This window comes from Odocoileus virginianus, chromosome 11, assembly GCF_023699985.2.
Source record: "Odocoileus virginianus isolate 20LAN1187 ecotype Illinois chromosome 11, Ovbor_1.2, whole genome shotgun sequence".
Lineage (NCBI taxonomy): Eukaryota > Metazoa > Chordata > Mammalia > Artiodactyla > Cervidae > Odocoileus > Odocoileus virginianus.
In genome coordinates this window covers 28897691-28913979 of record NC_069684.1, presented here as the reverse complement: position 1 = coordinate 28913979, position 16289 = coordinate 28897691, and the positions used below count along the sequence as shown (strand labels likewise).

General features: G+C 54.8%; 1 protein-coding gene across 4 annotated transcripts in view; it reads right to left on the bottom strand.

Annotated features, from left to right (window-relative positions):
* Positions 1 to 358: 358 nt before the first annotated feature.
* The window catches only part of PRKCZ (protein kinase C zeta), a 99181-nt gene continuing 83250 nt past the window's right edge, over positions 359 to 16289 (bottom strand). For all 4 annotated transcript variants that reach the window (XM_020873859.2, XM_020873862.2, XM_020873865.2 and 1 more), the window contains 9 exons: positions 15496 to 15593; positions 8263 to 8349; positions 6775 to 6910; positions 6508 to 6595; positions 5246 to 5365; positions 4367 to 4446; positions 3924 to 4013; positions 1347 to 1462; positions 359 to 1150 (listed from right to left, as the gene is read on the bottom strand). In XM_020873859.2, coding sequence (XP_020729518.1) covers positions 1063 to 1150; positions 1347 to 1462; positions 3924 to 4013; positions 4367 to 4446; positions 5246 to 5365; positions 6508 to 6595; positions 6775 to 6910; positions 8263 to 8349; positions 15496 to 15593 — 903 coding nt within the window. In that variant the 3' untranslated portion in view covers positions 359 to 1062. The remainder of the gene's footprint in view (positions 1151 to 1346; positions 1463 to 3923; positions 4014 to 4366; positions 4447 to 5245; positions 5366 to 6507; positions 6596 to 6774; positions 6911 to 8262; positions 8350 to 15495; positions 15594 to 16289) is intronic.

The following is a 16289-nucleotide window of genomic DNA, read 5'->3' as shown; positions in this document are numbered from 1 at the left end:
TCAGGGACCGCTGTCCTGATGATGGACAAGGCCCTCCTGCCCCCTTTGCCTGGCCTGAGCCACACTTGACAGTATCAGGGACTTAAAAAACCCACATGATTTACCTCTTTCTAGAAAACCTCGGGTTCAGCTTTTTACCTAAGGAGGAGGGTGGCCGAGTGACTGTGCCCCCTGCAGGTCATGGGAGGGAGGAGGTGAGCCCTGCCAGCAGGGGGGGCTAAATTTATTCCTTTACTTTAAGGCTAGGGCCCATCATACACATACCCTTTTAAAATGTTTAATTCTGAGCATTATTATTCCTGATAAAAAATACTCTCCAAAAATCTGATACATAACACAAGACATATGCAGGCACTGCTTAGTGTTTCCAGAAATATATTTTGTGCAGATTTCGTTTTCAACTTTGTGGTGGTTTTTTTTTTTGGAGGGGGTTTGCGGGTGCTTTGGTGAGCCTTGTTTTAGAACCTCTATGACCCAATTTTCCTGGTCAGTCTAAGGCCCGGGTTGGGACCAATGGAGCCCACCTGGTGAAGGTGTGACCTGGGCGTCAGACCACAGGAGCTGCTGACATGCTCGGTATGAAAATACTTGTTAAATATTAACAACAGGAACTTACCAGGATTTAGAAAATGTTCCGAATTTGTATAAACTCTCCACTGCGCAGGCACTTACATTCCGGACGTGCCTCCTCCGCGTGGGCCGCGCCTGCGACTATGGGCGGGTGACCCCCGCGGAAAAAAGGCATCAGAGGGAAGCGCCAGCATCAGAGGGACACTTTATTCCTCGGGACATTACAGGCCAACTCCCGGTGGAGCAGGTCAGTTCTGCTTCTGTGGAAAGTGTGCACCTTCGAAGTTGGGGGCAGTTTCTCCCTTGGACATGGTCGCCGCGGCCCCCGCGGCGCAGGCGCGAGAAGAAAGTTCCTCTGGGCCTGAGGCCCACGGGCTGCACGGGGAGGCTGTTCTGCCCTGGGCACCCGCCCACGCCCGGCCCCGCATGCATGCGCAGGGGTCAGGGCCAGGGCCAGTGCCATCCACGCGTCCACGACGAAAGCGCGGTGTCTCACACGGACTCCTCGGTGGACAGCAGCAGTGGGTTGATGTACTCGAACCCTTCAAACTCCGACTGGTCGATCCTCTTGATTACGTCCCTGCAGGGCCAGAGAAGGCTCGGTGGGCGTGTTTAAGATCGGGCCCTGTCTCGCCCCCGCAGCTAAGGACGCCCCGCACCCCCCGCCCCCGCCCCGCAGTTTAGGACGCCCGGCCTCCACCTGGGACCCTTTCTCCCCCCCTGCAGTCCCCGGCCCTGCAGCTGGACACCCCGCCGCGCCATGCTGCAGGCCTTACTCGTCGTCAGGGGTCAGCTGCACCGGCTCGCTGGTGAACTGCGTATCAAAGTTGTCCAGGCCATAGTCGTCTGTGATCTGCGGCTGGAAGGGCGGGAGGGCCTGCTTCTTCCCCAGCTGCAGGAAGATACACGGTCAGAGCCACGTGCGTCAACTTGGCGCTGTGCAAACTCAAACCACAGAATCAAACAGAAGAAATGGTGCTTAAGTATATAAGCCTCATTTGATGGCCAATTGTTTTTCTCTAAAGTGTAGAAATTTCCCTCAAAGTCAGAAAAACTACTTGAGCTGAAAAGTGCTGGCAGCACAGGCCATGAGAGACATACCCCACGCCATCAAGGGCCTGCAACCCCGCTCCTTAAACCAAAGGAGACTGGTTTGGGGAGTTTTAATCTTGGAACCCTGGTCATAAGAGAGCTGAAGCTTGGTAGGGATACCTGTGTTCCACTGGTACCCCTCCTCCCGAGAAGCCTTAAACGGCCATTTCTGACTAGTATTCCTAGTCCCAAAGGGATGCATGGCATTGAAAGGTTTGTCAGGCAGGAAATGGGGCACATGAGAACCCAGACCCTGCCTCCCAGTTGTCATCTTGGGGGCTGAGACACAGTGTCTGGAGAGGGCAGAGTCACGTGGAGGTGGAGCAACTCAGAGTGGCTCCAGTTACTGGGGGGGGGGGGCACCTGGGCCCCCACGTTCACACACTCTTTACATCCTCTCCCTTCCCCTCTACCAGGTGTGTGCTGCACACAGGTGCTGGGCCAGGCCTGCTCCTCAGACCTCAGATAGAGGCACACTGAGGCATGGGGGTCTCTGCCCAGAGGGACCGTCCCAGTCACAAGGGAAGCTGGAGCCAGAGGACAGGCAGGAGCCAGCCCTCGAGTGGGACCACTGTGCTCTCACAGCCAGGGCAGCTTGATTCAAGGGGTGGATGACCCTGGCCTTTCATGACTGGCTGCCACCTTCCCTTGGAGGGTCTGAGATAGCCAAACTGGAAACCCCCGCCTGGGTGGGGCCTCCATGTGACCCGTTGGAGACATGGAACTGTCCCAAGGCCCTGTGTAGGTAGAGGGCTCCAACCAAGTCAGAAATAAGCCTCCAGTCCACCCCAGCTCACACCCTGTCTTTGCACTGTAGGGCCAGGGCCCTTAGGAACACCACTTATGGCAACAAAAGCAAACTGGGCCTGGAAGGTTGAAACAGGTCCTATAAGTTTGGGGGATTTGGGAAGCTGAACACACAGGTTCTGCTAATGAAGTTGGTGCAGGAAGAGTGAATGTTACAGAGATGAATCCCCCAGTCATGCCCAGTAGTGTCAGGGCTGCGGCCAGCACGCCCAAGCCACCTGGAGAGGCATGCCCATCACTGTCACCCAGGGGATGCAGGAGGCAGGTGCGGAACAGAGGGGACAGGCTGACCCACTGGCAGAAGGGGGCTACCAGCGTGTGCGCATGTGTGCATGTGCCCACACGCCCATGTGCACGCTGTGATCCCAGGGCTACGGGAGCTGGTGGGCATGGCCACACCCTGGACACTGTTCTGGGGACATAAGGCCTTCCCTTCTCCCCTGGCTTTCTCTCTGTCAGGCAAATTTCCATATTCTTGTCAGCATGAAATATATTCAGATAAAAAAGAGGAAAAGGAGCATTTCTCTTGTACTATTTTCCCTACTTTAGGTCTCAGCCTGCTTTAAAGAGATTTAAATATCAAGTCAGAACAGACCATGAGGAAAATGCAGCCAGGTGCTGGCCTGGGGTACTCCAAGCCCACCCCCCATCCCTGGCCGCATGGCCGCCCCCCCACCTCCCCGCCCAGGGAATGTCGCACAGTGTCACCTCTTCTTCCCTCAGTGAAAAGCAATGAACTGGAATGGCACTGCCCTAGAGTGACACCCCAGAGTCCCGCCACTTAGCCCTGAGGTGTGATGGGAAAGAGGAGGCCCAAAGGGGCTGGGAGTGAGTGCGCTGAGGCAGTCTGATGAAGTTGATGGGTGGAGGTTGGGAGGGGCAGAGCTGTGTCATGGCCCTGAGGCAGGAATGGGCCCAGTGTGTCGGGGCAGCGAGGGACTCCTACAGGCCCAGGGGAGGAGGTGGCTGCTGGCAGGGCCCAGAAAGGAAGCAGGGGACTGTCCAGGATGTGGGCAGCTCAGACCCAGGTGGCAGCAGTTGGGGTGAGAGAAGGCCAGACCCAGAAGGTTGAGTCCCCAGGACTGGGTGGGTCAAGGGCCACTGTAGGGGGAGGGGCCACAGCGCACCTGGGTGTCTAGCTGGGACTAGCTAGATGGTTAAGTGGAAGTGTCTGTGAGCTGACTCAGGGCATGGACATAGAGCTCAATCAATGGGTGTATGGCTGGGCTCATCTACCCAAACACACCCCGACAGGACACCCAGCATAGCATGAACTGGATGCCCCAGCAAGGCTGCTCTCAGGACCTTCAGGAAGCACTGCCCCCAGGGCCTTGTCACAGCCTGCCTCCTTGTTCTAAATCAGTGTTTCCCAAGGCACCCCCATTTCCACCCATCCTGCTCCCTGGAGGCCCCTTTCCCCCAGGGAGGCAGGTATCAGGTTCCAACCACTTTACCAGGTCCCAGTCTATACTGCGGAAGAAGGCATGAGACTTGATATCGGAAAATCCAGTCTGCGGCCGGCAGCCGAGCCTCTCCTTGGGGTCCTGAGGAGGTCAGAGTTCAAATGATGACGAATCAGCACAGAGCAGAGCAGCCCAAGTCAGTAGCGGGTCTTAAACACCGTCAGCAAACCACCCGTGGCCAGCCCCCTACCCAGGTGAAACTGCTTCCTCCCAGCGGGTTAAGTTCCTTCAGGAAATGCCTCTCTGGCATAATTTCTCCTCATTATCTTTTGTCAAGTCTGAATAAGCATCCACAGGACCACCAAGGAAGGAAGCAGAGTCACACCCACGTCCAGCACTGAACTACCAGACCAGGTGGTAAAGCCTCAACCCCAGTAGCTGAGGAAGGGCTGAGGCAATGGCCACTGGGGTGCCACAGGGGGCCACAAGTGTACCTTGTTTAAAAATCCTTTCAACACGTGGGAGGCCTTGACAGAGAGGAACCGGGGGATCCGGATGGGCTTCTCCAGGATGACTGCAGGACCGGAGGAGAGAGTCGTTCCTTCTGCTGCCCCTCTGCCAGCTCCTCCTTCCCTGCCCCCAGCCTGTCAGCTCTGCCAAGCAGCCTGCAGGGCACTGGGAACCTTTTCTGGGTAGGAGGGTCGGGGCAGTCACGGTGGTCTGGGCCTCTTCCTGTACCCCAGCAGGGCCTCCAGGCCTCAGAGGCCCTGGTGCCCATGGTCAGGCATGCTCATGATCAGGGATGAACCAACAACAGCTCAGCTGGCCCTATGTCCCCACGTCCACAGGTGCAAGACAACACTGTTGGACAGCTTCCCCACGTCCACAGGCCCAGGAGAGCACCATGGGGACAGCCTCCCCACGTCCACAGGCACAGGAGAGCACCGTGGGGACAGTCTCCCCACATCCACAGGTGCAAGACAGCCCTGTGGGACAGTCTCCCCACATCCACAGGCACAAGAGAGCACTGTGGGGACAGCCTGGGCCAGCATCCTGGGGGCAGTCAGTTCTGGTCCAGGGGCCCAGATGGCAAGGAGCTGAGGCTGAGCACAGCCCCTGCCCAGGACTCAGGGGCACACCGGAGGTGGGGAAAAGGGGGCCTCAGCTAAATCAGGACAGATTCTTTCCCGTGGATGTGAAAGACCAGTATCCCCCTGCCCACCATGCTTTGCTCCCTGAGAGCCAGTAGTGGACAGGTGGCAACACCTAGTCTGTGGCAGCCACGGTGACCAGTCAGGGGACCCTTTCACCCCCACTTCTAAAAGGGGAAAACCCGCAGGGCACGGAGGGAGCTTGATGTATGGCCCGCGCACCTTGGAAAAGGTAGTCTTCAGTGTTCATGTCAGGGTTGTCGGTGATGATGTCGAAGGGGGAGCGGCCTGCCATCATCTCGAACATCAGCACACCCAGCGCCCACCAGTCCACACTGAACCCTGTGGGAGAGCCAGGCTGGTCAGGCCAGGACTCTCCATTTGTGCTGTCCAGTCACGGGGCAACAGCTGTGACCTGGACCTGGACCACAGCTGAGGCTGGGTGTCCCCAGCATCTCCCAGGCGGCCTAGCCTCCCCTCTGTCCACTGTTCTGGGGGCTGCAAAGCTATCTTCATGTCAAGGAAGCCCAGGGACAGCCAGCTGCCCCTGTTGTCCAAAGGTGTGCAGCTCCATCACACATAGGGCCCCCATTCTGGGAGGGCTATAGACTCTGCTCTGGACCATGGCTGCTGTTCATCCTCCTTGTTTGGTTACTAAGTGACTTCAATCGTATTGGCCTCCCAGGTGCCTAGGGATCTGAGGGGGCGAGAACCTGCCCACCCCCCAATTTCAACGGCAAAGAAAATATGTGGAAATATTTGAAAGAGTATTTGTGATGGGAAAACAGAAGAACCCAAAAATGCAGGGGGTGTGCACACACAGACACACATGTATATATGTTCTAATCTTTCATTTCACACCCAGAGAAGGAGAGGGTGGACACAGTCCAGTGTCACAGGGGCTGTGGGTGGTTCTGGTGGGTTTAGGGAACCCACACCTGTGGGTGGCACCAGTGACTTGGGACCCCTGCTTGAGGCCTGTCTTTGCATTGTCTTCTCCTTCCCAACCTTTCGGGCTCCTTGACCAGAGGAATCCTGCCCAGTGACCTCCCCAGGGGACAATCAGGTGGACACATGGGACAACAGCTGGGACTGAGGCCATGTGATGACCTGGGGCTGGCGAAGTAACAGTGTGTTTTAGTGCAGTCTGGTCAGGAAACCCTCTTACTGGCAGCTGGGCCAGCTCCCCAGAGACCCTGGTTAGGACCCCAGCAGGGCCAGCCCCACTAGGATTGCCTCCTTTGCTGTCTGCCCCATCACAGAGTCTCTGGCAGAGGCAGCTCCCAGGGCTCAGGCTGTCCTGGTCCACTCCAGACTCAGAGCCAAGTCCCTGGGCAGAGAGGCTTCCAGGGTCGGGGTGCCTAGGTGTCCTGAGTCCATTCTAGACTCAGAGCCAAGTCCCTGGGCAGAGGAGGCTCCCAGGCCTCAGAGTGTCCTGGTCCACTCCCACCTTGGAGCCGAGTGCCTGTCCCACCCGTGCTCACCATACTCCTCTCCCCGCAGGATTTCAGGGGCAATGTAGTTCGGGGTTCCGCAGAAAGTGCTTGTCGTGTCACCAGGGCCCAGGCCTTCCTGTGGGGACAAAGCTAATTACTAGGAGGGAGGGTACCCCCCAGACACGCCCCCACTAGTGGGAGAACACATGGTCATATGGAGGTGCCGGAGACCAGGCATGGATGAGATGGTGCGGGCGCCAGGCTGGCCATGACCCCAGTAGGCGGGTGGGCCGGAGCAGTGGGCAGGATGCTCACCTTGCACATGCCGTAGTCTGTCAGTTTGATGTGGCCGTCGGCGTCAAGGAGGACATTGTCCAGCTTCAGGTCCCGGTAGATAATCCCTCTCTCGTGTAGGAAGTTGAGTGCGATACAAATCTCAGCAGCATAGAACCTGGGGAGGGGGCAACACCTGTCATCAGCAGAGAGAACCCAACCAGGAACCTGGATAGGAGGACACAAGACGTCAGAATTCTCCACTGATGAGCTCATGTGCCAACAGGACTGGGCAAGACACACGTGGGCCCACAGGACCAGGAAAGGCATGCAGCATCCCTGTGGTCAGGGAGACACAAACCAAACCTACCATGAGACACCACCTCACACCTACCAGGATAGCCACTAGACAACGGGCCCCCTATCCCTCCGAACAGAAAATGACAAGTGCTGGCAAGGATGTGGAGAAACTGCAACCCTCATGCACTGCTGGTTGGGATGTAAAATGGTGCAGCTGCTGTGGGAAATAGCTTGGAAGGTCCTCAAAACATTAAAAATAGAATTACCATGTGACTCAGCAATTCCACTTCTGTGAATAACTTGAAAGAATTGAAAACAGGGGCTCAAATGGGTATTTGTACCCCCTTGTTCACAGCAGTACTATTCACAGTAGCTAAATCATGGAAGCAACCCAAGTTTTCATCAAAAGATGAGGATAAAATGTGGCCCATTATTGTGATAGGATAGGATCCAGCCTTGAAAAGGGAGGAGGTCCCAACACTGGCACCTGCTCCAACGTGGATGGACCTTAGGACATGACACAGAGTGAAACAAACCAGATAAGGGAGGATGCATCCTATGGGATTCCACTTCTCTGAGGTCCCTGGAGGAGTCAGTCACAGAGACAAAGTAGGAGAGTGTGGGTTGTGGGAGGGGGTGTGGAGCGAGTGTTTTATGGGGATAGATCTTTGGTCCAGGAAGAAGAGAAAGTCCTGGCAACGAAAGTCCTGGAGACGGTGGTGGGCATGGCTGCACAGCAATGTGAATGTGCCCAATGCCACTGACTTTGCACTTAAAAATGGTTGAGGTGGGAATTTTATGTTATGTGTATTTTTCCACAATTAAAAAAGGAAAACATGAGCGTATGGGGTTCTTGATTTATTACTTGCCTCTCCCCAAAAAGGACCTATGGTGACTCACAGTGCCACATGGGATTATTTTTAAGTGAGGAAATGAGGAAAAGGGAAAAAAGTATGGGAAAACAGGAAAGAGATGTCTATGGGGTGGAAATAAACGCCCCACCCACCTGTGAGGCCCAGGCTGCAGGGGCCGGGGGTGGGGGCAATGTGGTCAGTGTCCCTGAGAATCATTTAAAAACAAAGATCATCCTGCTGAGGCCGGACGGTGCCACTGTGCACTCTGTGCTCTGAGGGTTGGGACCAAGGCCGGGTCACTCCCAGGACCCCCCGGGCTGTGGCCTGGCCTCCCCTGCCCCTCCCCCACCCCCGTGCCCGCCCCAGCTGCACCCACCTGGCGTGCTCCTCGGGCAGCTTCCTCTGCCTCTGCATGTGGAACATGAGGTCGCCCCCGTTGACGTACTCAATGACCAGGAACAACCTGCAGGACACACAGGCTGGGGTCACCCTCGTCCTGAGAGGCCCAGGCAGGCGGTGACCAGGCCATCCAACTCTGGGGTCAGTGGCAGGAGCCCCTCAGCTCTGATCCTGATGAAATAAAACTTGGGAGAGAAACTCTCGTCCACCACTCATGTCATTCAACACAGTTATTTACTCTCCCAATGATGCCTTTAGAGGGCTTCCCTGGTGGCTCAGATGGTAAAGAATCCACCTGTAATGCAGGAGACCTGAGTTCGATCCCTGGCTTGGGAAGATCCCCTGGAGAAGGGAACTGTTGCCCACTCCAGTATTCTGGCCTGGAGAATTCCATGGAGAGAAGAGCCTGGTAAGCTACAGCCCATGGGGTTGCAAAGAGTCAGATATGACTGAGTGACTTTCATTTTTCACTTTCAATGATGCCTGGCCTGCCTTTTGGGTAAAAATGTAAAAATAAGGCAGGGCTGGGGGCTCACTGGGGCTGGGAGGGTGCTATGTGGCTGGTGGCTGTGGAAGGCCTCCCCAGGGAGCAAAGGCCTGGATGGTGCGTAGGGAGAGGTGGGGGAGGGCAGAGCTGAGGGACCAACCTGCAAGTTGAGGGGCCTGGCTCAGCTGGAGAAGCCAGAAGGGCGGGTGCACCATCTGGGGGACGCCAGTGGCCCTCTGGCCACTGTCTAGGTGGACCTGGGACAGGGAGATGGGCAGGCCGAAGGGGAGGAGGTACTCAGCCTCCTGGTGTGGCTGGCCAGGAGGGCCTGAGGCAGAGCCCACAAAATGGCCAGTGGGGTGAGCAGTCAGGAGAGGAAGGGCTGGCTGGAACCACAGGATGGTCCCATGCACCCCTCCCATAGGACCCACCCCAAGCTGCAGGTCCAGAGTTAGAGGGCCAGACACGCTGACCTGGCCACTGGGTCTGCAATGCTACCGGCCTCCCAGAGGAGGGTGGGGCTGCTGGCTGGAGGGGCCTGTGATTGACAGGCCTCTAGGAGGGTGGAGGTGCTAGTAGGAGAGGCCTGTGATTGACAGGCCCATCCTCTGGATGCAGGCAGGGCTCTTCGGGTCCCCAGACAATTTACCTTGTGATTTTTCTCCTTGATAGGATCCTCCTCACAATAAGGTTTCATTTTCAAAATTAAGTTCACACACAATTTCCCTGAAATGCCCTGCTGAGGCTGGCTTGTGGATTTTTAGGTCAACAGTTCCTCTGGGTATGGAGCGGGGCGGCTTTCAGACAGTCGAGAGCACAGAGGGAGCCCCTCTGAGCACTGGCAGCCTGTCTGCATCACTGGTGCGATGATAGTGACGCCCCACACATGGAGCATGTGAACAAGCTACAGACCGCCCACCAAGCCTCTGATCACATATTTACACAAGAAACAATTCCTAAATGCACACAGCAGACATGGAGACTGAGGGCTGAGTACTGGGGGAGCAGCCAGAGCTTTCCATGTGGTCCTGCAGGGTGGGGCGGCTCTCACGCTTGGAAGGGCCCAGTGATACTGACCCTGACACTAGGCAGTCTGCACCGTAGCTAAGTTTTACTCACACATTTGCCTGTGGCTGCTTTCATGCTATCACAGAGGTGAGAGACGGAAAAGGCTTGCCGATGTGGCACAAACAGGACAAGGATGGCTGCACAGCCCCCACAGACCTTCGCGCACTGTTCCAACATGTGTGCACATTGAACCCTGGCAGCCACCCTGGGGGGAAACATTGTGCAGGTGCTCAAGCCCTGGAGAGGCCTCGCCGCTAAAAAACAAGAGTGCTTATTCAGAATGCTGTACTTCAAAGAACAGGATGGTATTTGCCACGGTGAGCAGGGATCGCGCTGCCCCAGGAGACGTGTCCACCCTACGTGGATGTTCCCCAGGGAATGGATGGTGGCCGCCCACATGGACACAAAGAAGTGCCATCCTGGTGCTGGAGACAGACACCAACATGAGGGCTCAGCGAGCAGGAGAGATGTTTAAAAACCGAGAAAAGTAGCAGCAATGGTGGCTTCCTTTCTGGATCTGGAGGAAAGCCTATAACGGGGGTTTCAACAGAAGCCATGTGACTGGAGTGAACACAGAGGCACACTCGGCTGGTCTGTGACTGTCACCTGGGGCCCCAGGTCTCAGGTAAGTCACTGAACAAGGAATTCACTTAATCTGCAACACTGATCAGCTATAACAACAGGGCAGAATGGTTTTTTTTTTCCTATTTTTTTGGCTGCGCCATGTGGCACATGGGTTCCCAGTTCCCTGATGTTTTCTTCCTTCTACAGATAAACATTAACACTACTTTTGACATTTAAAAAAAATGTATATTGGAGTCTAGTTGACTTACGATGTTGTCTTAGTTTGGGTGTACTACCTTCAACATTTCTTCGGAGCAAACCCCCCAAGAGCCACCAGGGGCTGATTCACCCTGATAATGACGCTTCAAGTGACTCAGATAAGCTGGCTGCTGTGACAAACACCCCAATGTCCACGGCCAAGTACAGCCAAGGGCCTGTCTCTGGGCTCCATGACTGGGGCTCTGCCCGTGAGCCCCAGATTGCATGGCTTGGTTAGCACATGTGTGATGCCAGGACAAGAAAGAAACCTCCCCCCAGGGCTGAGATAGCAAGTCACATTTCCTTAGTACTTAACTAAATATAGTTAAGCAGAACATAGTAAAAACTCACAAAACAGGATTCATCAAGAGCTGGAGACAGAAAGCGGCGTAAACACCACAGTCCACTCCTGGGCCAGAGACCAGGGCAGGAGCCAGGCTGTAGAGCTGGGGCCAGAGACGCTACCCACCCAACCTTTCACCCAGGATAAACCTGGAATGCCAGCCCCTCTGAGGGTCGAGGGTGCCAGGGGGCAGGAGGGGACCACCTGAGACGCTTTCCTCATCTCAGGGCCAAGTCAGGCCAGCCTCCCTACCCCATGAGGTAGATCACCAGCCTCACTCAGAGGAGACCCAGATGTCATGGGACAGTGCTGAGATCAAGAGTAATGCCACCAGCATCCGACCACACCCACTCCCCAACCCGTGTCTGTCGGTAAGGCTTTACTGGAACACTGCCTGTGTCTGTCTGCACCCCAGTGAGTAGTTGTCATAGAGACCATGTGGCCCTCAAAGGTGATACTACTATCTGGTCTTCTGAGAAAAAGTGCTGACCCCCGGTATAAAAAAATAACAAGAACACAGTTCTCACAACTCTCACAAAATGTCAGGTGCTCTTCTAAGCACACCTGTGTATGAAACTTAACCCAAGAACCGCACGGTACGTTCTAGGAGTTTCCTTATTTTACAGACAGGAACATTGAAATGCTGGGAGGTCAAGGAATTTTTCCCAGGACCACAGTTACTGTCTATGGGATCTGATACTGGGCGGCTTGGAGGAATCCAGAACCCACACCTGGAGCCCCACTTCCAGTTATAGACCCCCCCAATCACATGGTGGCTGCCCCTGTCCCCTTGGAGGTAGGGGACAGAAAAAAGGAACAGAGGAAGCAGACAAGGGCCCGGGCTTCCGATGAAGAAGGACAGACAAGAAAGGAAGTCAAAAGCCAAAGGGGCATCTCAGGATGGACCAGCCTTGTTCCCAAAGAAAGCACACATCAGAAACGCTAGGCAACCCCTGGACCCACGTGATCAGAACCTAGTCCCTGACTCAAAAGGATGCTCACATGATCCTGCTTGCTCACTTGCTCACTGTGAGCAAGCAGACCAGAGACCACGGGTCAGGGACAGACACTGACAGAGAAGAAATTGATGAACTGGCCCAGAGAAACCTCCTCCTGGATGAGAGGACAAAAAGCCCCCACCTCCCCGTAAAGGACGTGTGCCCAACACACCACCCAACACATGTCCGAGCTCCAAGGCGAGTGCGACTAGGCTGAGTCCGGCTCAAATGCAGGTGCTATGACATGTGAAGGATGCCTGGAATGTGAACCGCACGTTCACAGGAGACATGCCTGATGATGAAATCAGGCAAAGTAGGAGAGACCAAAACAGCGAAGCAGCCACAGGACACTGAGGATATCACTACCTAGAAAATGTGAAAAGTACAGCAAGCAAAACTGGGCAGCAAGGAAGCCACCTTCTGGTACGCCCCTCTCCCCACGTGTGCCCTCATGCTGAGACTCTAGCCCATGGGGTCGGGGCTGCACGTGGACCATTTCAGGGGATCTGCATGGAGAAGAGAGGCTGACGTGGCTCCGCCCACACCCGCTGTCACTCAGCACCTCGCTTTCTATTCTGGGCTTAAGTTATGACAGGAACAAATGCTCTACCTTTTGAAAGTACCATGACTCACGATCCTAGGGAGGGGGCACCTGTCCTCTCAAGGTCAAAGCTGATTCCTGTTGGGTTCACAGCCTCTTGTGCAGGTTCTTGCATCGCGGCTGCTGGTGTGTCCCGTGAGCACCTCCACCATCTCCAGGGCCCCCAGGAACCAGTTCTCCCCAACCCCCGTCAGCAGTAGGTGATCAGGCTGGGCCCTGGGTCTGCTCACTGCAGGCCTACCTGCTCCCCTTCTGGTAACTGCTCATGAGAAGCTGGGCCTTATTCACCAGGTTTTTGCTGCTGGGAGCCCACGGGCACAGCTCAGCTTGAGCAGGTGTCCACTGTTTGGCAGCACTGCAAGGACTCAGTGGGCCCCTGGCCCCACGGCAGGTGCTCAGGGGCGACAACTCATGAGGAGCCTGGAGGAGATGGTGCAGCAGCCGGCAGGTGCCCCAGCCACATCCCCACAGCCGTCCTGAATGCCCTAGGCCTCGCTGCCCCCTCCAGGGTCCACTCTGGTCTGCGTGGGGGTCTTGGTGGCTGCACTTGTCAGATGCTTTCTGACTCAGTGGGTTCTATGCCAAAAATGCCATCCACAGACTTGCAAAGGAGGTCTGCCCGGTGTAGACCCCTCCCGGCCCCCAGCCAGCTCTGCACTGGGTGTCTGTCCGTCCCAAGGTCCCTGTCAGTCGACATATATGGGACCTGAACTCCTGTGGGCAGGTCATGACCTCTTACTATTTTCTCATTAATCAGAGAGTCACGTGAACTCTGACACACACTCACTGTGCCTCTTTACCGAGAATATGACTGCACTTACAGAATCATCCTTTAATATTGTGACTGCCCATAAGGTGCCAGGATCAACCAACTGCTTGGAGCAGGAGAACAGCCTGCGTAGCCCAGCTCTTAGGGAGTTCACACTGAGGGGTTGGGTCCAAGCAGGCACCGAGAAACAACCCGGGAAAGACACCTGCTCCAACCATCCAGGTTTCAGGTGCTTCTAAAGGTTACTGCCAGGTTCTGTAATGTTAGAGGCAAGGAAACTAGACACAGACGATAACTGCTCCAGGATGCCTCCCGGCTATGGTGCTGAAGGCTCTATACGAGTCTTCTCACAGCGGCCTGGAAAGGCAGTATCATGCGCGCCTGTATTGCGGGGATCGCACAGGGGTGATCCTAACTTTAATGTACCTGGGAGCATGTGAACCGGAGGGTTGCCAGGGTGTGAGCTCGGAAGGTGCTGTGCTCCCAGCAATCAAGCTGGAAGTGAGGCTGAAATATCTGACCCGTCTGTCCACACTTCTTGTTCCATGTAGTAAAGTTAACAGAACATCACAGTGAAACCCGTTTTAGAATCCATTTAGGAAGAGTGAAGTCAGGAGGATGCCCTCCCTAGGGTCTGTCCCGTATCCCAGAGACTGGTCAGGGCCAAACAGAGGCGTGGAAAGTACACCGGACACAAGCACTGGGCTCTCCGTGCACCCCGGGCTGGGGAAGAAGAGGTGAGGGAAGGGCTGCACGGCGAAGATAGACAGACTGGGGTGGAACCTGGTCGCAGGGCCTCATCCATGCACCTAGGAGCCTGGATGTTCCCCAGAAGCAACTGGGAAAGTGGTCAGGGTCAGAAGTTTCAGATCTGTGTTTTCAAACATGGCTCAGTTTCTGTGTGGGGGGAACTGACAACCTGGTGCCCCAGGGACCGGATGCCCCGAGAGGCTGTGGCCAGGATTCAGGGGGAGGAAACGGAGGAGGCTGAGAACCTCTCAGGAGGCAGAATCACTGAGCTTGGGGACAGGGCCGGGAGACAACTGCAGACCTGGGGAAAGGCCAGTTCTGTGGGAACAGGGGGGTGGAGATGGGGGAGGTGAGGGGGCACACAGGGGTGGGGGGTGACTCACTGCTCATTCACAGGGGACCCTGAGCAAAGACAGTGAGCACAGCAGGGCTGAGACCGCCCTGCCGCACGCCCACTCCAGGGGAGTCACCGGCTCCCTGAGCTGATGCAAACCCTCCCTAAAAGTGAGCTTGCTTCATGTGATCACATTGCAGAAACACCGCATCTGCCTTGGACACCTGCTGCTTACTGGGAGCCTGGGATTTGGCACATGTTAGGCAGAGGTGCCTACATGACTCACCCCAGTTAACCCCAGGTTTCATGATTCCTTCCAGAGGAATTCAAGGAGTTCCATGGGACCCCAAGTGAAGGGACTCCAGCCAGTGCATGCTTGGGTTCCTCCCAACTTTACCTCAAGCATCTTTGTCTTTTGCCAATTTTGCTTTATACCCTTTCCCAGCAGTAAGTCTCGGCCTTGAATTCGACAATGTGTTAAGTCCTGAGAGTTCTCCTAAGTCACCGAACCTGGGGGTGGGCCCTGAGGACTCTGACCCAGAACACAGTAATTTTTCAAATAAAACAAATTGTGTGAGTTCAAGTCATCTGGCCAAGAAAATTCCAAATTGAGTATACCCTGAATATCATAGACCAGTAGTTCCAACCATTTTAAAGCAGAAATCTAACATATACAAAGCTTTTAAGTAAAGCTCCTGGTGTTTATTACTTTATTCCACTATCAGTGAGAACCACAAGCACAGAGATAGACCTCCCACTCACAGGGCCATATCAGCACCCAATCCCATGCTTGTATCCCATGCAGTGGGATGTGCTCAATAAATATTTTGTAAATAGAATGAAAGAATTTAGCTTCATTTGTATGAAATTCAAGTTATATGACACCAGCTGAGAACAAAGTTATGTGATGAAACAAAAAGCCCCCACACTTGCAAATGGGAGGGCCCCGCAGATGAAAGCGGAAACCTCACGCCAACTCAGCTTCTCCACAGTTCAGACTAGAGAGCAGCAGAATCCGAGAAACACCCCTTATCTTACCGACTTGTTGTCTGGAAGCAGGAGTGTAAGCCGACCAGGAAAGGGTTGCTGGATGCCTGTTCAAACACGTGCTTCTCTGTCTGTACCCAGTCAATATCCTGAAATAGAAGCCAGAGAGTGTGAATACTTCAAAGACATCCTGGGGAAGGGGAGGCTAGAGAGGAACTCTGTCAACTCTGCTTGAGGGGAGACAATGCAGAGAGGAAAGAAAGTGCCCACTAAGACATTTTCCATCCCCACCATTGTCCCTATTACCATCTGCCACCTTCACTGTCATCACCATCATCCTCACCATCACTATCAACACTATCACCATCACCATCCTCACCACCATCCTTACCATTATCACCATCACTATCATCAACACTATCCTTACCATCACCACCACCATCATCATCCCCACCACCACCATCACTACCACCTTGACCACCATCTCCATCCCCACCATCATCACTATCATCTCCATTACCTTTACCATCATCACCACCACAATGACCATCTCTATTACCATCAGGATCATTACTCATCAGCTATCACCATCATCATTTATCACCATTTCTACCAAAGCATCACTAAAGCCACCATCGCCAGCTGTGAGTTGGCCTCATGTGTTGCCCATGGTGCCATGGAAGGTTTGTAATATCATCTCCACTTAAGAAGGGAGGAACGGAGAGTGGAGGATTCCCCAAACCCCACACTCATCTCCCAAGCACCAGCTCCCACAATAGGATTGTCTCCCTCACAGTACATGCTGAAACCTGGAGAAAAGTCAGCTTGACAGTCCCAGCTTTGGT